At 39.7% G+C, this 21,418-nt stretch overlaps 1 protein-coding gene across 1 annotated transcript in view; it reads left to right on the top strand.

Moving 5' to 3' along the window:
• The window catches only part of man1a1 (mannosidase, alpha, class 1A, member 1), a 474,282-nt gene that overhangs the window by 441,746 nt on the left and 11,118 nt on the right, over positions 1–21,418 (top strand). Inside the window, exons 8-10 of the mRNA XM_072555914.1 lie at positions 10,974–11,089; positions 13,076–13,295; positions 14,705–14,877. Coding sequence (XP_072412015.1) covers positions 10,974–11,089; positions 13,076–13,295; positions 14,705–14,877 — 509 coding nt within the window. The remainder of the gene's footprint in view (positions 1–10,973; positions 11,090–13,075; positions 13,296–14,704; positions 14,878–21,418) is intronic.

The raw sequence follows: 21,418 nt of genomic DNA, 5'->3' as shown, positions 1-21,418 counted from the left end.
TGACAGGTGGGACAGGTCATGATGATGATGCTGAGCTGGAAAGTTGGAACTGGGGTAAGGTGGGGGAAGGGGAAATGAGGAAACTGGTGGTCGACATTGATGCCCTGGGGTTGAAGTGTTCCGAGGCGGAAAATGAGGCGTTCTTCCTCCAGGCGTCGGATGGTGAGGGAGTGGCGATGCAGGTCATGGGCCTCCTCCATGTCCTCAGCAGAGTGGGAGGGGGAGTTGAAATGTTCAGCCACAAAGTGCTGGGGTTGATTAGTGCAAATGTGCTGGAGATGTTCTCTAAAGTGCTCTGCGAGAAGGTGCCCAGTCTCCCTAATGTAGAGGAGACGGCATTGGGAGCAACGGATACAATAAATGACATTTGTGGAAATGCAGGTGAAACTTTGATGGATGTGGAAGGCTCCTTTCGGGCCTTGGATGGAGGTGAGGGAGTTGGTGTGGGCGCAGGTTTTGCAATTCCTACGGTGGCAGGGGAAGGTGCCAGGAGGGGAGGGTGGGTTGTTGGGGGTGTGGACCTTACCAGGTAGTCACGGAGAGAACGGTCTTTGCAAAAAGCGGATAGGGGTGGGGAGGGAAATATATCCCTGGTGGTGGGGTCTGTTTGTAAGTGGCAGATGATGAGATTTATGGTTGGTGGGGTGGAAGCTGAGGACCAGGGGGGTTCTGTCCTTGTGGTTGGAGAGGTGGGTTCAAGGGCGGAGGTGCGGTACGTGGATGAGATGCTTTGGAGAGTAGCTTCAACCACGTGGGAGGGGAAATTATGCTCTTTAAAGAAGGAGGCCATCTGGTGTATTCTGCGGTGGAACTGGTCCTCCTGGGAGCAGATGCGGCAGAGGCAGAGGAATTGGGAATATGGGATAGCATTTTTGCAGGAGGTAGGGTGGGAAGAGGTGTAATCCAGGTAGCTGTGGGAGTCGGTGGGTTTGTAGAAAATGTCAGTGTTGAGTCAGTCATCGTTGATATAGATAGAGACCTGTCCCACCTGTCAATCTTCCTTCCCACCTATCCAGTCCACCCTCCTCTCCGACCTATCACCTTTACCCCCACCTCCAACCACCTATTGCACTCTCAGCTACCTTCCTCCCCACCCCACACCCTTCCCATTCATCTCTCCACCCCCGAAGCTCTCAACCTCAATCCTGATGAAGGGCTTTTGCCCGAGACGTCAATTTTCCTGCTTCTCCAACCTGCTGTGCTTTTCCAGCACCACTCTAATCTTGAATCTAACCTCCAGGATCTGCAGTACCCACTTCTGCCCTGTTGAATGACTTAAACCTAGTTTTCTCTCCTGCATGCCTGGGATTGTGATTTTTGTGATCGACCATTGTAAATTTTGGTGAGTTATCACTATTCAAACAGCACTTGCTCTTTGTTCTTTACCGAAGCACGTTTAGTTTTCTGTATGGCTTAGAATGTCAATCTTTGGATGGTATTTTCTGTTGGCAGGCTGCAACATGTACGTGTTTCAGAACTTTGTGGGTTTTTTTTCATTTAATCTGATATGTAATTACATGGAAATTACATGATTAGCATTTCAAGACCGTTTTGTCATTAAGTATCATAACCATTTTGAAATATCTAATAATATTTCATCCATGGAATTCGTAACATAAACGAGTATGCTTATTTAAATTGATTATTTTTCCCTTCCCCTTGCTACTGAAAGAATTAGAATTAATTTTGGCTGCTGTGAAAGCATTTGCTTTTCAAAAAGCAGTATGAATTTGAAATAATTCCTTCCTGAACTATCAGCTTTTATGTCTCATTGTTGAACCCTAATTTAGTAAAGAATTTCTGGCACATTGCCAGTTTTTGTGTGAATTCATTTAACTTGACTAATCTGACAGTAGAGTGACAGTGAATTGCTTCAGAAATGTGCCTGTAGAATTTTGTCTGCTGCAATAATGCATATAATAACACAGGATATTATTGATGAGTGTCCTTGAAGATTAATGTGCAGTTACTTGTTACAATTGCAAATGTCAAAGGTTTCCATGGTAATCTTGGAAACTTCAAAGATCCAGCTTCCTTTATGCTTTCATTGTTAAAGTCTATTTTCTTTTAGAATGCATGACTCAAGATTGCCACCTACACTTGGAAACTGGTAACTTATTGAGTAATTTAAATATGCCTCCGTAATTTTGCAATTGATACTTAGTCTAATTTTTCTTCACTGTATGCAGCCTTTTGCACGGTGCTGTCCCTGTAAGATTGCCATGCAGCAGCCCCTGTGCACATGTTCAGAGGAACATTGGTCATGCAAGGCCTCTTTGCTTCATTGAGTGGTACATTGCAGATTAGTGCACTTTAGAGGATACGCTTTCTTTTCTGATTTCCTTTGCTTTAATAACCATTAATCATACTTAGTTGATATTCTTGCCCTAAACATTGTTTAGTTATATATGAGATCACATCTTTGACCTAGTTCTCATTTAAATTATTGTAGGATTGGGTGATGAAATAGATTACCCCTTTCAGAACCTTTAATCTAGGCCAAATGTAAGGATCACTATTAGCATCCACTACAGTTATTTGTTCCATTTGTTCCTTCTTTATGCTTAGTGGTGTAGGCTGAAATCAAGAACCAATTATATTATGCATTTGTAATGATGTAAACTAAGTCTGAGTATAATGATTCATTACTGCCAATTGTCTTTTTATATATTTCGCATTATCGTAACTAAATTTAAGCATTTATTAATGTAGTTATTGCTTTTAATTTCTAATTTACTTGTGAAAAAAAATCACACATTGTTCAATTGGCCAAAATCTTTGTTGTGATGTAAGTTGGGAGGTGCATCTCAGGACTTTGCAGAATTCCTAACACACACATACTCATTGTAATTGTCTCAGATTCTTAAACTTCTGATGAGGTGATCTGCCGTGCCTTGGAAACTGCTTGAAAATCTCTGACCTAGAGTGTTGGGTGCAGAGTTAAAGCAGATATGCAGGACTTAGTTGGATGCTTATCCTGGAGTGTTACAATAATATCTAGTGTAATTCTGTGATCAACCAGTTTGATCTAAATAAGCAGCACGCTTAATAATCTAATGACTTTGCTGACGCAACTGCATCCCTCTGGCTACCCACCTATGCCTCCAAACACCTAACTGTCCAAGTTCCCACCAAACCATACCGAACTACCAAAATAAAAGCAGTATTCAGAGTGATACTGATGTGAAATTAAAAAGGAAGTTTTGAAAAAGACACATTGGATTGGTAAATTAAACAGTAACTCTGTATTTCTATCCATAGAGGTTGCCACCCTGCTGAGAGACACCAGCCTTTACGGTTTGATATGCACTGTACCCCTAGGTCCCATGAGACTTACGCCACCCCCGCCACTTGATCTGACTACCCACTTACTCATACTTGCAGTCACGTACACATTGAAAGACCTGGTCCTTTAAAAGTATACGTGAATATATATTTAGGTAAATGAGTTGTATCCATGTTTCTCCTACCAAATGCTTTCTTTGGGGATAACTGCGCTGATGCTTTACCCAGGAAATCTTTACAATGGCCTCAATGCATTCACCATCATTGCTGACAATATGATGTAGACCTCTACTCACTTTAAATTCCAGTTTTGTCCAAATTCTGATGCAGTGCTGAATGAGTCTTGACCTTTGCCCTATCCCACAAGTGTAAGTCTATTCCTGTCTTGTTGAATAAAGGCAAAGTCTGCAGGGCAAATAAGTAATTTTGTGAAAGCGAGTACTGCAGATGCTGGAGATTAGAGCCAAGTGCGTGGTGCTGGAAAAGCACAGCCGGTCAGGCAGCATCCAAGGAGCAGGGAAATCGATGTTTCAGGCAAAAGCCTGATGAAGGGCTTTTGCCCTAAACGTCGATTTCCCAGCTCCTCACTTGCTGCCTGACCGGCTGTGTTTTTCCAGCACCACACTCTTGGCAAATAAGTAACTTTGACCACAGTATCATAATACAAGAAGCATTCAAATGGAAGGAGAGAAAAGGAGCATGGGAGTGCCAGGAGAATGTATAGTCAGGGAGCTATCGGGGCAAATATCCACCCCGGCTCATTTTGACAACTGCTTGCTTTTTGAGAGCCAGTTTTTGGTTTTTGGGGGCTAGCTTTTCGATGTTACTCACTCTTTTATGAGGTGATGTCACTTAGTAACATTGTCATGATTGTAAAAGGCCAAGCAGGTGAACCTCTTGGAATGTAAGTTCACTGATTGGAGCTGCTGATCTGGTCCAATTAGGGAGCTTGCTGACAGATAAGAACAGGGTGTCAGGTATTCTGTTCATTCTGACAGCAGGCTGTGGGGAAGCTGAACCAGTGTCAAGAACACTCCACATGTAAGTAAAGAGTGATTTCGTGATGGGCTACCAGCCTCTGTGGAGTTATTTCAATTACTTTCTGTATTTCTGGTAATTTATGGGGTATTTGGACTCCGATCTAGAATTGAAAAATTTGTCAATCATTATCAACCCCATTAAACTTCAAGCCAAAATACACAAGGAAAGCATTAATTGCTTGGATGCCACACAACAAGCATAAATCAATATCACAGTATTTAACTTGCAAAATACTGTGCAAGAAGTGTAAATTAGTAAAAGAATGTAAATTTGATTAGATTCCCTACAGTGTGGAAACAGGCCCCTTGGCCCAACAAGTCCTCACCGACCCTCCAAAGAGAAAACCACCCAGACCCATTTCCTCTGACTAATGCACCTAACACTATGGACAATTTAGCATGGCCAATTCACCTGACCTGCACATCTTTGGACTGTGAGAGGAAACCGGAGTACCCGGAGGAAACCCACACAGACACGGGGAGAATGTGCAAACTCCACACAGACAGTCACCCAAGGCTGGAATCGAACCTGGGTCTCTGGCGCTGTGAGGCAGCAGTGCTAACCACTGAGCCACCGTGCTACCCCTGTAAAGGAATGTTTACCTGGAATGAGAGGATGTCTCATGAGGAAAGGTTGGACAGGCTAAGCTTGTACCTGTTGAAGTTCAGAAGAATAATGGGTGATTTGACAGAGCCATGTAAGATCTTGAGCATTCTTGATAGAGTAGGTTGGAGAGGATGTTTCCTCTTATGGGAAATCTAGAACCAGATGCCACTGTTTAAAAATCAGCAGTCACTTATGTAAAACAGAGACAAAGCAAACCCTTTTCTCTGAGAGTCATGAGTCTTTGAAAATATCTTCCTGAAAATGTGGTAAAAGTAGTGTCCTTGGATATTTCTAAGGTAGACAAGCAGGAGTTTGAAAGAACACAGCAAGCCAGGCAGCAGCAGGAGGTGGAGATGTCAACATTTCAGGTGTAACCCTTCTTCATTTCTGAGGCAGAGACACTTGTTGGAGGGTAAAGGGTTAAGTGGGAATGCTAATTTGAGGTTACATTTGGATCTGTCATGATCTGATTGAATGATGGAGAAGGCTTAAGAGGCCGAATGGCCTACTCCTGTGCCTAATTCAAATGTTTGTATCTTTTCTTTCAAAACAACAAGTAAATATTTTGACACATCAAAAGTCACCACCCTAAACCCATCTTATGTAAACTGATGAGGTCACGCTAATGCATTTCCATCACATTCATCAAAGTAGAATATTTTAATCAGATAGCTTCTTAGTGCGTCTCAGATTTAAACTGAGCAATTGACGCAGTATTCATTGCAATCACATTCACGACAATTTTCTCATTGAATCAAAGAATCCCTACATTGCAGGAAGTGAGCATTCGGCACCGTTCCTCTGAAGAGCATCTCCCTACCCCATCGCTGTAACCCCGATGGGGAATGTATCACGGCTAACCTAGCTGACTTGCACATCCCTGAACTCTATTGGGCGATTTGTTTTAGCCAGTACCTCTAATCTGCAGGAGTCATTCCTGAGCACATAGTGATAGAAATATACAGCAAGGATACAAACACCCAGTTTAACTCGTCCATGCCAACCACATGTCCTAAATTAATCTAGTCCCATTTGCCAGTATTTGGTCCATATCCCTCTAAACCCTTCCTATTCATCTACCTATCCAGATGCCTTTTAAATGTTGTAATTGTACCAGCTTCCACCATTTCCTCTGGCAGCTCATTCCATACACGCACCACCCTCTGCGTGAAAAAGTTGCCCCTTAGTTCTGTCTTATGTCTTTCCCCTCTCACCTTAAACCTATGCTGTCTAATTTTGGACTCCCCCACCAGAGAGAAAAGACCCTATCCATGCCCCTCATGGTATTACAAACCTCTATAAGGTCACCCCTCAGCCTCCGATGCTCCTGGGAAAACAGCCCCAGCCAATTCAGATTCTCCCTATAGTTTAAGCCCTCCAACCCTGTTAACATCCTTGTAAATATTTCCTGAAACCTTTAAAATTTCACAACATTCTTCCTGTAGGAGGGAGACCAGAATTGCACACAATATTCCAAAAGTGGCCTAACCAATGTCCTGTACAGACACAACATGACCTCCCAACTCTCTCACTCAATGCTCTGAATAATAAAGGAAAGCATACCAAATGCCGCCTTCACTATCCTATCTATCTGCAACTCCACTTTCAAGGAACTATGAACCTGGTCTCCAAGGTCTCTTTATTTTTCAGCAACACTCCCCCGGACCTTACCATTACGTGTACATGTCCTTCCCTGATTTGCCTTTCCAAAATGCAGTATCTCGCATATATCTAAATGACACTCCATCTGCCACTCCTTGGCCCATTGACCCATCTGATCAAGATCCCATTGTATTCTGAAGTAACCTTTCTCGCTGTCCACTGCACCTTCAATTTTAGTGTCATCTGCAAACTTACTTACTATATCTCCTACGTTGACATACAACTCATTTATATAACTGACAAAAAGCAATGGACCCAGCACTGATCCTTGTGGCACACCAGTGGTTGCATTCTTCCAGTCTGAAAAGCAGTCCTCTCACCATCACCCTCTGTCTTCTACCTTTGAGTGAGTTCTGCATCCAAATGGGTAGTTCTCCCAGTATTCCATGTGACCTAACCTTGCGAAACAGTCTACTGTGAGGAACCTTGTCAAACGTCTCCTTAACTTATACTAGAGATACTAAATTCATTTGCAAGTCATTCATTACCTCAGTGATTTCAAGTTTTCCTTGGACCTAACTGGCTGAATTGTTCCTTTGTTGACAGTAACTATTCACTCTTTGCAGCCTTACTCCCTCACTGTTTTACAGCTTCTCTGCCACCTCTCTCTCACCACCACTTCAGCCTCCCTGTCTTTCCCAACCAAGAGGTAGAATCAATTTGGATGGACCTTAGATGGAATAAGACTGTTTAATTAGACAGAAATTAAATTGAGAAATTAAAGAAAAATATATAACGAGGGATAATACAGCAATTATGGAGAATCTTTCTCTTGGTTGGAGAAATTAATTTCTAGGACTGACTGACTTGTGTTTATCAAATGTGTACAAGATAATTTTATGCATCAGACTATTGGGGAAATAACTTGAGAATGGACTATTTTAGATTTTGCAGATTGCAGTGATGCAGGGTTAGCTGATGATCTTGTAGTGCCTCTGGGGAAAATGCTCATAATATATTGAAATTTGTCATGGAGTTAGAAAGTGAATTAGTCAAGAAACAAACTAAAGTTTAAAGTCTAAAGAATGTAAACCATGTAGGTTTGACAGATGATTTATTTCAGGTGAGTTCAGCTATATTATATAATATTTGATAAGAAATGGCAATCTGATAAATGGCCCTAAATATTGATGCAAATAAAATTAGAGATAGTGTTCGGTTAAAAGAAAGTCTTAGAATGTTGCTGTTGCAAGTGGTAAACCTGAAGATTTAGAGGATTTTAAGATTTTGAAATTCAACAATTTTCAGCAAAATTTTTCATGAAAATACATATAGAAAATCTAGCAAATCTAGCAAATAGTCTGATGCATAAAATTATCTTGTACACATTTGATAAACACAAGTCAGACTGGATGGTTATAAACTTCAATGGGTATGTGAAATGAAGAGACTTTCAAAAGTAAATGTGGAGATTTTACAAGCAGAGACAGGACCAATTATAATAGTGAATAAAGAAATGACACATGGATGATTATTGTATTTAGTTCTGGGCACCGTACTTTATAAAGGATGTATTCTGCATTCAAGAGGGTGCAGAAATGGTTTATGAAAATTGATTCGAGGTTGAGACCAAAATGCTGAGGCTGGGAGTGTATTTGCTTTTGAAAAGAGAAAATTCAAAGGAGATTTAATAAACATGTTCAATGTCGAGGGGTTTGGATGAAGAAAATAAAGAAAAACTGTCTCTTATGACAGAAGAGTGAAGAACCAGAGGACATGGCTTTAAACCGATTCTTTTTTCAAAACGCGCAGATAGAACAATGAACAAAGAAAATTTACAACCCAGGAACAGGCCATTCAGCCCTCCAAGCATGTGCCGATCCAAATGCACTGTCTAAACCTATTGCCCAATTCCTAAGGATCTGTATCCCCCTGCTCCCCACCTACTCATGCATCTGTCCAGATGCACGTTAAATAAATCTACCATGCCTGCCTCTACTACCTCCGCTGGCAACGCATTCCAGGCACCTACCACTCTCTGTGTAGAGTACTTGCTGCGTGTATCCCCCTTAAACTTTTCACCTCTCACCTTGAATGTGTGCCCTCTCGTTATTGAATCCCTCACCCTGGGAAAAAAGCTTATCTCTATCCCTTTGTCCACCTCAATCAGGTTCCCCCATAATCTCCTTTTTTCTCATGAAAACAGTCCTAACCTACTCAACCTTGCTTCATAGCTAGCACCTTCCATACCAGGCAAGATCCTCGTAAACCTGCTCTGCACCCTCTCCAAAGCATCCACATCCTTTTGGTAATGTGGCGACCAGAACTGTACACAGTATTCTAAATGCGGCTAAACCAAAATCTTGTATAATTTTAACATGACCTGCCAGTTCTTATACTCAGTACCCCATCTGATGAAGGCAAGCATACCATATGCCATCTTGACCACTCTATCCACCTGTGCAGCCACCTTCAGAGTACAATGGACCTGAACTCCCAGATCTTTCTGCTCATCAACTTTACCCAAGGCTCTTCTGTTTACAGTACAGTTCGGTCTAGAATTAGACCTTTCAAAATGCATCATCTCACATTTGCCTAGATTTAACTCCATCTGCCACTTCTCTGCCCAACTTTCCAATCTGTCTATATTCTCCTGTATTCTTTGACAGTCCCCTATGCTTTCTGCCACCAAATTTGGTGTCATCTGCAAACTTATTGATCAGACCACCAATGCTCTCTTCCAGATCATTTATGTACATCACAAACAACAGTGGCCCCAGCACTAATCCCTTTGGAACACCACTGGTCACCTTTCTCCATTTCGAGAAACTCCCTTCAAGTAATACTTTCTGTCTGTCACATCATAAATGATGAGAGGAAAATCTTTTTTATGCAACTAAGGATATTGAGAAATACTAGTGATTAAAGATTGTGAAAATCCCCTTGACCTGATGGCCAAACTGAAACATGTAAAAGAGGTAATTATAGACATAGTGGATGCATTTATTTTAATTTTCCAGAATTTTGTAGAATTTAGAATATTTAATTTAAAATAGAACAATGATGGATTTTGGTGAACATAAACTGAAGTGGCCGTATTTGTACCAGATCATAGGGCTGCTCTCTCATTAGCGAGCAATGACTGGTTGTGGTTTAACCTGACGGTCAATGCACCTCAGGTGATGGGAGAGGTTGAGAAGGAGACACCTTCATGATAACTCCAGCCGATGTGGGAATTGAACCTATGCTGTAGACGTGACTCTTCTTAGCCAACCGAGCTAATCACCGCCCCAGAATACAGTGCTGCTATTCTAGAAAAGCAGAAATAAAGTAGGGAATTATCAACAGATCAGTTAGTCTCTTATCTGTCTAATGGGAAATTACAGAATTTATCACAAAGTATATAATAACTGGGCACTTTGCCCATCATGTTATTAATTTTTGAGTCAAGAATTTATGAAAGAGAAATTGTGTTTGAGGAATGTACTATCATGTCCACTCATAATCTTAAGGATATAGTTGTACTGCCTCTTTAACAATGATGGAGAACATTTTAGCTTGTCTGGAAGTAGCTATCTAACTCTTCATTAACATTTAGCTTGAACTTGATGTCATATTGGGTATATAGTCAGTAATATATGAATTCCTGTTATAGAAAACAGATTAAGCAGTCCACAGAGTCTCCATATTGCCTTCAAAAATCATTGTGACATCTTTTATAATGTTTGTCAGAAACAGGCTCTGCTGCCTGTGTTCTGAAACATTAAAATTAACCATACCACTATGCCCCATAAATCTCTTTCCTGGAAGGCAGCACGAGATTGAAACCTCAAATGTTTTCCAACTATATTTCCTACTCTAAATAATCACATCCTTTAGCTAGAAAATGCACAAAGGTTGTGTCTAAGAATAGGCATGAACAGTAATCTTGCAAGAGAAAGATACACTTTATCTTCTTGTAATGTGCCATTAGTTGGGTAGTAGGTATTGCAATGGAATGTTTAGCTGTGAGAGTGGCATCACAGCTGCATCTGCATCTTGGGTGCCATTTTTAGCATCCTAGGCTAAGAAGGAGCATATCTTTTCAAGATTATATTTCATTGAAAGTATTAATCACCTTAATCTCTCATCTTTATTAATGTTGATATTGCTAGATCAGCTTTTTAAATACAATTATGTAATATTCTGAAGTGATGAGAACAAATGGCTTTTTTTTGTTGCGTGAATGGTGAACTAAATATCACGTTGCTTAACATAAAAACAATCAAAGGTTTTAGATCTGTACTTGTATTTATGTCACACATTCTGGTATAGTCAATACATTAGTTAATATATGAACTGTCAGTAATGTGCTATATGTGAATGAATGAATTTATCATCGTTTGCTTCGTGTTGAGATATCTTCTGGAGCTTACTGGTTTATATATCTGGTCTTTCAGATCACGTATCAGTTGGAGGGCTTGGAGACAGCTTTTATGAATATTTGCTCAAGGCATGGCTGATGTCAGACAAGACTGATGAAGAAGCCCGGAAAATGTATTATGATGCAGTTCAGGTAAACAGGGCATTTTAATCTTCCATCTATTCTCTTGGTAATACAAGTGAACATATGGTTTCCTGAAAAAAAAAGCGATGCAGAAAATGTGAAGCATTTAGTGCTTATATTTGACAAGTTATAAATTACAAATTAAATAGATAATCGTTTTTTAAAGTTTGACGTAGTTAAATTGAACTGCTGTTTTTAGGAAAGAAACATATTTATTTTCTTTGTTTGCCTGTTACAGAATAATACAATAATCTGTCTTCAATACATCAAATGATATTGCGTAGAACACTCATATTTTAGGATAAACAAGTTTATAAATATTTCTATTCCCATTCTTTCCATGATTGGATTCTATGAGGATGCTATGTGGACCTCAGGGTGACAAACACAGCTAAACAAACAGAGCCTTTGCATGATGTTTTCTTGAAGCATGGCACCACAGTAGGACCTATGGGATTGTCACTTTGCATCTTTGCCAAAGTTCTACATAATTTTTAGATCATGTTTCTTACTCTGGAACCAGGAGTGTTATTCTAGCAAATGTCAAAATCTGAAAAGACGTATTTGGCTCCTTCAAGCATTGCATAAAAATAGGATGTGAATGTTCCTGCATATATTGAAAGTTTACCGTCTTAGTTTACCATTTAATTAAAGGGTCTTTCGTTTATCATGAGAATTTAATTTGGCTCCAGTTTAAACAAATGCCATCTGACTGGAAGCAATCATATAGCTTCCATTCACCCATTTATAGCAGCAATATATATGTAGCCTGACTGCTTTCTAGCTTATTAAAACAAAGTAACTACAAGCAATTTCACTTATGTTAGATGCACTCATTACAAATTATAGATGAAAAATAAATTATATTTCATGAACTCCAGTGTCTCACATCCTGAGTAAAGTGTTTGCCGAAAAAATTATTTGTTCCATTTTACAATATAATTGCATTGTAGAATCAGTATAGCCAATGATGAATTTAATGCTGTTGTAACATTGGAAATCCAGTTTCCTAAATTGCATTTTTAAACAGCCAATTTTGACTCAGTGGTAGCATGCTCAGCTCTAGATATAAAGTTGAGGTTTTAAGTGTCAGTTGAAAGATTTGAAGACAATCCAGATTGACTTTTCAGTGTAGTGCTGAGAGAATTCTGGTCTGCGGCTGATGCTGTATTTCTGGTGTGATGTAAAAGTGGGACATCTGTCCTCACAGCTAGATATGAAAATCAGATTCAAAGAAGAGTAGAGGAATTCACCTGATGACCTGACTATACCCTTGACAATATTAATGGGATTATCTAGCTATTAACCTTGTTGCTGTTTGTGGAACCTTGCTGTGAGTTTTCCTATATTACAACAGTAAATATGTCTCAGAAATATTCCACTGGCTGTAAAGAACTATGGCATGTTCTGGGGATGTGTGAAGTATTATGTAAATAAATGTATTCAATTGAACTAAAATTGATTGCGTTTTTTTTGCTTATTCAAAGACACACAGCAATTGTCTTCAAGAATTCAGGCACATTCCTGATTTTCTTTTAGTGCTAAGTTTGAATGCAGGAAGGAACTTTTTAACTTCAGCTTGTTGGTGTTTGAACCCCTTTATATTGATAACACATAAACAGTTGAAAATAGCCCAGTGACAAATGTTGTGTTGCAGTAATGTCAAACTGCCCTTGGAAACACTGGGGAGAAAGGAAGGCTGGTAACTTATTCTTATTTAAATCTAGCTCCTGTTTAGATTATAAAGCTAAGTGATTTTGGAAAACGATAAATTATTCATATTTAGTGATCTGAGCATCTCTATAATGGAAAAAAGTTAAATGTAAACTGAAGTGACCAAAGTATTGATAACTGACAAAATTGTCAATAATTGTATGTCCTAACATGGAGGAACAATATGATTACTAGAAGTTTGCTTACGGCCAGACAGCCTATGTTGCGACAACGTATTTAACCCAGAAAACATTTAATAGTGATATTTTGTTATTCTCACAGGCAATTGAAACGCATTTGATTAGAAAATCCAATGGAGGCCTTAAATATATTGCTGAATGGAAAGGTGGATTACTGGAGCACAAAATGGGCCATCTGACGTGTTTTGCAGGAGGAATGTTTGCACTCGGTGCAGATGGTGCATCTGAAGAAATTCGCAGCCATCACATGGAACTAGCTGCTGAGATTGCACGGACTTGCCATGAGTCTTATGACCGTTCAGGTACACCTTACCTGTTAATGTCTTTACTCTCAACTGTTTTCTCCCGTTCCCTATGATGTTGATTCTTTGCTGACTGTAATTGCATAGGGGTTGGCCAACTTCTCCAAGTGTCCATTTCTCACTGATGATCCATTCCCTGGCATAACAGTAGCTAATTCAACCGCAGGTAGCATTGCAGTTTCTTCAGATCCTGCTGTCGCCTATCATCCACAGCGGCACACTTCCAGGGAGGATCATCATAATATGTGAAATATACAACATGGAAACAGCTGTGACTGCCTAATCCATTTGTCTTGATGTTTAAGTTCCCTAGTAACGAGGAGCAGGACTCTTGGTTTCATTTTTGCCTTCTTCCCGAAGGACATTGAAGTTATTAGGAGCCAACCTTTACACTATTCCATTCTTCTACTCACGCATATTTCCTGAATAACTCTCTAGTATTCTTCAGCAGATGGTAACAAGGATGTTGAACACAGCACTTTATGCCCTCTTGCTGTGCTTTTATGAAGTGTAAAAACTTAAGGCAGATGGCAGAATTAAAGTAGATGCAGAAGTAAAATGTAAATTCTTGGATACATAATATTAGGAGATCATTTAGGTCTGGATTCATAGGAAAAATAACTTTAAAAATGCTATTGAAATAATATTAACTCAAAATTAATGTCAAGGAAATTATATGGTTCAAAGGACTTGTCTAAGTTAGATGTGTAAATGAGAGGGTGGAATCCTTCTCCTTATGCAATACAGAGTGCTGTAAAACAATCAGCCATGCAGTTAAAGCTAATTACTGCTAAACAAGGGGTCTAATTTATTACTGATGTCTTCACTGTGATTTCAGTGAGACAGATTACTACCGGCTCTCCATGACCACTGCCAATTTCTTGTCATCTCTCTCTCTGTTGTCAACCTGTTTATCTAACATTCAGTCCTGGATGAACTGCAATTTATTCCCATCAAACTTTAAGAAGACAGACTCTATCATCCTTGGCACCTCACCATGTAATCCTCCTATCTTATCAGCAGTTTGAAAACTGCAAACAAAATCAAGATCACAAAAAAACTCAAACCTTCGCTAGCTTATTTCAGCATTCTCTTTTATAAATTCTCTCCCTGTCCCTATTGCTTTAAAATAAAATTTCGGGGTATTTCAAGATTCTAAACTTCATAATTTAATAAGTCGTTTCTAATCACTGAAATTTGTGTTTTCCTGTTTTTGTACTCAAGCTGTTTTTTTCTTGTACTAATTTAATAAATGAACCACACTTCAAAGGGGAGCAAATTTGAAAATTAGTCATTTATAGTTTTGATAAGTAAAAATTTTGGAACAAAATTAATGTTATGTTATAACTGTAATGTACATATTATTTGTTACATGGTTAAATTATTTTGACCTACTCTTAAATTTACAGCCACTAAATTAGGTCCTGAAGCATTCAGATTTGATGGAGGTGTTGAAGCTATTGCAACAAGACAAAATGAGAAATATTACATTCTGCGACCTGAAGTCCTTGAGACACACATGTACATGTGGAGGCTAACCCATGATCCCAAGTACAGGCAGTGGGGTTGGGAAGCTGTACAGGTATGTATTTTTCTCCCTAGCTTTAGTAAAACCGCATGTATTTGACCAATGTACCTTTTCTATTTGCAAACGTTATATTTCCATGATCGTGCATTGTAACTACTGTTAGAACACATGTTTGTTTTTCATGATTCATTTGGCCGTTAGGCCTGACCATCATATGATGAGAAGGGTAACTTTAGTGGCTAAACTTCAAAAATAGTTGTATAGATTAATGTGTGGGTACATCACAATTCATAGATCGCAATACAGGTATTACTGTGTACTACCTGCTCATTTGAATGATCTCTGTATACAACCAGCACTAACCACATGGTTCATTGCCTAGACCATTCAGCAGAGTGACTAGCCTCTACTCTGCATCTCCTAGAGGACAGATGTTTTATGGCTGTGAGTGCTCCAGTGCTTTTGAATGTTTCACTTTGAGATCTGGTGGGAGATGTTGAAAGAAGGACAGTTGCTCTTTATCTGTAAGGGCCCAGAAGGCCACCACACAGTCAAAAGACTTTGGGAGCAGATAATGCTGGAGGTCAGTGCCAGCTGTCAGGCCTGAGGACCTGGTTGCAATGATAGATCACCAAACTTCTTCTATCACAAATGGTCAAGTTCTATAAATGCTATTTCCTGTTGCTATCTGTACCAGTCGCGTGAGCCACTGCTAAAGCCGCTCAGCACTAATCCACCATCAATCTTTAACAATCATAAGTCAAACAATCAGTCATTCACATGCTTCACATATACTCTTATGGGTTTAGTACTGTTGTAAGCCTCGCATATGCTCTTCTCAGGTTGCACACGTAGCTAGCTATTCACAATAAAAGTACGTCAATCAAACAAGTTATGCTACATTCACTGATGCACTTTCATCTCTCTTGCTAAACACATGTTATGATATCCATAGAGACCATTAACGTTTAAAGAGAAATTTGAGAATCTAGAGATGAACGGAAAGAAATTTCGCTGAACTATCCCATGGTTTAGACAAATAAATTTTACAATGAAAGAAACAAAGACAATGATACAAAATGAATTTTCAACAGCCTGATAAGTAGTTAAAGACCTTCTGGCAAAGAAAGGTTCAAAGGCCAAAATGGAGAATTTTAGTGTAAAGTATACTTAGTTATGTTTAATTATGCATTCCATTCTCAAATCTAAGCATTTACCTGAGATCAAGTAAACTAAAATTCTCCTACTTTGGCCTTTGAACCTTTCTTTCCCAGAAGGTCTTTGACTACTTATCAAGTTGTTGAAATTCTTTCACTTCCTGGTACCAAACCAAAGTGTCACAGCTCTTAGAAATTGACTTTAATTCTTCTCAGTGTTTCAGCTATCTCCTGAGTTTTCAGCTTTCTTCTGACCTTTTCACTATCCATCAGCTGAACAACTCTTTGCTGTTCCTCAGAACCTTATGATTGTAGATGCTCAGCTCAAGAAGGGTTTCACTGGATTTTGCTTATTCTCTTCACTTCAGTGGTGATCTTTGTTTCTGACAGTTCTTTTGTTTCTGGTCTGCAGCTGCTTTTCAGCTCTTAGTAGACTCTTTCTGTGCCTCTGAGCTTGAAGCTTCCACCCGTGGACTCACTGCTCCAACTCCAACTCCAAAAACCTTCTCGAAAAATCCCACCAAAACTGTTTCCAAAATTTCAATCTGGGTTCCACCTTGAATTACTTATCTCTAAAGCAACAGTGGTTTATTTACACGTCTGCTAAAATTTTAGATTAATTAACCTCTGGCTGTCAAATCAAATGTTTTAATTCTAGAATCCGTTTAAATAATTTAAATTTCTAATAAGTGAGTACAGTTTTATTGTCAGAATTTGCTGTCTGGTGTTCCCCAATTAAATGAAGGCTTCTACCCTCTGAACTCTGACTAGATACAGCCTTTGAACTGCCATTATTTGACTATTCTGGGAATTTTAGATTCCCAATATATTAAATTATTTTTGCTTACAACATTAATCTTCCCAAATCTAAATAATAACACTAAAATATAAATCTGAACCATGAACTCGATTAATCTAACACATAGTAGAGCACAACCGGTTGCAACAGGAGCTAACTCAAAGACCAAGATTCTAATTTGCCTTGAAAGAGATGGTGCTGGCCATTTTGAGATGGCCATGGGTGAGGCTCTAACATCTAAAGTGATATCTAATATTCCTCCATGCCTTCCCCCACCCCCACATCCCATTTCACCCTCATCGCACGCACCCTCTTGATAGACATGCTACTGATGCTTTAAAAATGTGCCTCATTCCTTCACCATCCCGCACAATAATGTTAGATATGTGTCCATTTCCTCCTCAGTCACAAAGAGCTGCAATCCAGTCAGGCACAGAAGAAGGTGATGACAAAAAACACACTATTATTTGATCTCATTCTTGTAACGGGACTCAGATACTGATACTGTGCATAATTTATTAGATAGCAGAGAAATGGATTTTGCTCATGGTGACTGCATTCTGGATTTGTGGTGCTGGAAGAGCACAGCAGTTCAGGCAGCATCTGAGGGGTCGTTGGATGCTGCCTGAATTGCTGTGCTCTTCCAGTACCACTAATCCAGAATCTGGTTTCCAGCATCTGCAGTCATTGTTTTTACCATCATGGTGACTGCAGCCAAATTAAGGATAGCACAGGGACCACCTTGGTGGAGGGTACAATAGGTTCTGCTGCAGTGGCTTCATTTAATCGAGGGGAGGCAAAGTTGTAATGGTAATAGCCCAGACACCAGAGCTAATGCTTCGGGGACATGAGTATAATTCCTATCACGGCATGGAGTAAATCTGAATTCAAAGAATGAAAAATCCTAATGTCAACCATTTAACCATTGTCATTAAAACTTATATGGTTCATTAAGGTTCTTCAAGATAGGAAATCTGCTCTCCTTACCTGGTCTGGACTACATTAAACTCCAGACACACAGCAATGTGGTTGGTGATTAATTGTCCCTGTGGACCTCACCAGTCACTCAGTTTGAATGGCAGTTAGGAATGGACAATAAATGCTGACCCAACCAGCAACACCCACAGCCCTCAAACAAATAATAAAATAAAAGAGCACTTTAAGGCAATCTATCAAAGAATTTGTGCAGTGAAACATTTAGTGCATTCGGAAATCTGCTAGGAAATCTATGCTGCAGTAAGAGATGAGACTGTGATCCTTCAAGGTCAATTTCAGTCATGCAAATGCAGATTGCTGCCAGGGGCTTCAAGGGTGTCACACCAGTTCAACAGTCATTCGTCCCCCAACAGATGATTAGATTTACTGATGCATCACCCAGGGGAGTGGCATTGGTTCATGAAGCATCAATCTGATGATGTCTCTCTCTCTCTCTCTCTCTCTCTTTTGCTCATCCTTTGTGCCTGTCCCACTCTGCCCTTGACAGCCAGCTCAGATTTTTTTTTGCTGCTGTGATGTTGCAATCCTCAGCCAGACCTTCTGGCTAGAGATGCTCCAGATTATTCTCCAATACCATTTGCAATCTCTGCTACAGAAAGTCTGTAATTGTCCACCAGCCATGCTGCAGCGAGTGAATTAACAATGGATAGAAGAACTAAGATGGGAAAAGGTACATGGAAGACAGATGCTAAGGGCAGTTACAAGTTATTAGTTAATTTTTGGATGCAATGTACTTAATTACATTACTACATTTGGTTTGAAATGTGTATATGTCTGTGCCTATTAATTTTACAGTATGGCCAATGTGTAGGCCCGTGATGGAAGGTTAAATGTTTAGGGAGTTACATTTGTCTACGTACCAGTGTGAAGAATTCTTCACTGACAGCCCAGCTGGAAATATGCTACCTATGTTAATCCCTCCTCTCCCTGCTCTTCAACATTTTGTAATCTAACCACAGATAAACTCTGTGCCTTTCTTAGTAGCGTGGCTGTACAACATGCAGCAGACTACCACAAATTCCTGACTTTTACAAAACTCCTTCATAACTGTACAGGTGGCAAAAATATTGTATCACAGTCTGTTCTGTCACATTCTGTGGCAACATTGCTTTCTTTCTAAGTGTGTTGCACGTGTCTGGCCATTATAAGAGCTGCAGAGCAGGTGTAGGCCATTTAACCCAGTGATTCTGCTCCACCATTCAGTGACATCATGGGTGACATGATAATCCTCAACTCCACCTTCCTGCCTTTTCCCCATAATCCTTGATTCCCTCACAGATTACAAATCTGTCTGTCTTAGCCTTGAATAAATTGAATGACCCAGATTCTACAGCCCTCTGTAATAAAGAATTTGACATATTCATGACCCTCAGAGAAGAAATTACTCCTCTTCTGTGTCTGGAACGTGCGATCCCTTACTCCGAGATGATGCTGTCTGGTCCACTCTCCCACAAGAGGAAACAACTTTTCCATATCTACCCTGTCAAGTACCCGAAGAATATATTGTGTTCCAACTGAGTCGTCTCTTATTGAATTTTAGAGGAATAGGTTCAGGCCAAATCTATTCAATCTCTCCTCACAAGACCCAGGAGCAACCTAGTGAACTTTTTCCAGACTGCTGCCAATGCCCATTTAGCTTTCCTTTTGATAAGGGGACCAAAAGAGTTCACAGTATTCCAGGAATGATCCAACTTGTTCCTTGTATATTTTTAGCAAGACCTTCTTATGTTTATGCTCCATTTCCTTTGGAAAAAGGTCAATATTCCATTTGCCTTCCCTATCACCTGTTAAATCTATATGCTAGATTTTTATGATTTATGAATGAGGACTCCCAAATCACTTTATGCTGTAACTTTCTACAGTCTTTCTGCATTTAAATATTATTCAGCTCCTCTATTCTTCCTGCCAAAGTATATGATCCCACACTGTATTCCATCTGCCAAGCTTTTGCCCACTCACTGATCTTGTCTATATATCTCATTGTGTCAACCTCAGCACTTGCCTTCCTACCTATTTTTGTGTCATCTGCTAACATGAGTACATTCAATTTCATCTTTCAGGTCATTAATATATGTTAGAAATAATCATAGCCACAGCATTGAATCCTGTGGTACTGCACCAGTTACAGATTGCCACCCTGAAACTGCCTCCATTGTCCCAACCCTCCAACTTCTGTTAGTTAGCTTATCCCCAATCACTGCTAATGTATTACCTCCAACACTATGGGCTTTTACCTTATAAAGTAGCCTAATGTGGCAGTTTATTGATTGCCTTTTGGAAACCCAAATATGTTACATTCACTGATTCCCCTTTATCTCTCCTGCTTGTTACTGCTGCAAAGAATTTTAATAAATTTTTCAGGTATAATTTCACTTTCATGAAGCCATACTGACTCTGCTTGGATGTATTATGCATTTCTAAGTGTTTCGCTAATACATCCTTTATAATACTCCAGTATTTTTCCCAATAACAGATGTTAAGCTAACTGGCCTATAGCAATCTTTTTTTTGACTCACCTTTACATCAACAGATTTCCAAACCTCTAGGATTTTTGCAGAATCTAAGAATTCTTGGAAAATTACAACCAGTGCATCCATTATCTTTGGAGCTACTTGTTTTAATATCCTAGAATGCATCTAGTGAAGTCCAGGGGATCTATTGGTCTGGATGTCCATTAGTTTCCCTTGTACTTTTTCTCCAGTAGCAGTGATTGTATTTATTTCCTTTCCTCCTTGATTGATTAGCATTTTGGGAATGCTATGTCTATCTTCTATGAAAGCTGATGCAAAGTATGTATTCAACTTCTCTGCTGTTTCCTGGCTCCTTATTGTTTCCCCAGCCTCATTATCTCAGGGGCCTATGTTAACTTTGGCTTCTGTCTTCCTATTTATATATTGAAAGAAGCTCTTACTATTGGTCTTGATGTTACTTGCATGGATTATGCATTTCTGATGAAGGGCTTATGCCCGAAATGTTGACTCTCCTGCTCCTCAGATGCTGCCTGCCCTGCTGTGCTTTTCCAGCATCACACCTTTTGACTCTGGATTATGCATCAGAGACATTAACCAAGGTGCCATGGAATATTCTTCTTACCCTCTTTTGGTTTGTCAGAGTGGTTAAAATACAGCTCGTATAGCAGACTGTCAAAAGAATGATGCTAACATGATTTTAGTCAGGATACTAGGCATGATGCATTGAATGGTCACAACCTAGCTGTGTGTGGAGAGAGTGGAATTCTGTTTTGATGGCACAGTTGGAATAAGGTGTCCACAAAGAAATATATGCTTCCAGTTAGTCACTCCCTGCACCATGGAGAAGTGTCTAGTCCTGCGTAATAGCTATTCATTCTATCTTGCCAGGGGAGGAAGTGAAGCTATCAGCAACAGTAGATGTCAGATTGTGGAGATGTTGCAAATGTTAATGCTGCAGCTTGGAAGGAACAAGATGCATGAACAGTAGTAGTCACTGTCATGGTTACAGCTGTATTTGCCTTAATCTTTGGTTGTAGCCATGGCTGAAATAGGTGCCAGATTTCATTGAGAATGTCCTTACTAAAGTATCGACACCCTGCAAATTATTCCTCACTGAGATCCAGGAAGGAGTGTTATGACCAAGTACATGTAGAGGCTCCTAATGAGAGGCC

This window comes from Chiloscyllium punctatum, chromosome 3, assembly GCF_047496795.1.
Source record: "Chiloscyllium punctatum isolate Juve2018m chromosome 3, sChiPun1.3, whole genome shotgun sequence".
Lineage (NCBI taxonomy): Eukaryota > Metazoa > Chordata > Chondrichthyes > Orectolobiformes > Hemiscylliidae > Chiloscyllium > Chiloscyllium punctatum.
The sequence above is the reverse complement of the archived record's forward strand: the minus strand, read 5'-3'. Positions and strand labels throughout refer to the sequence as shown.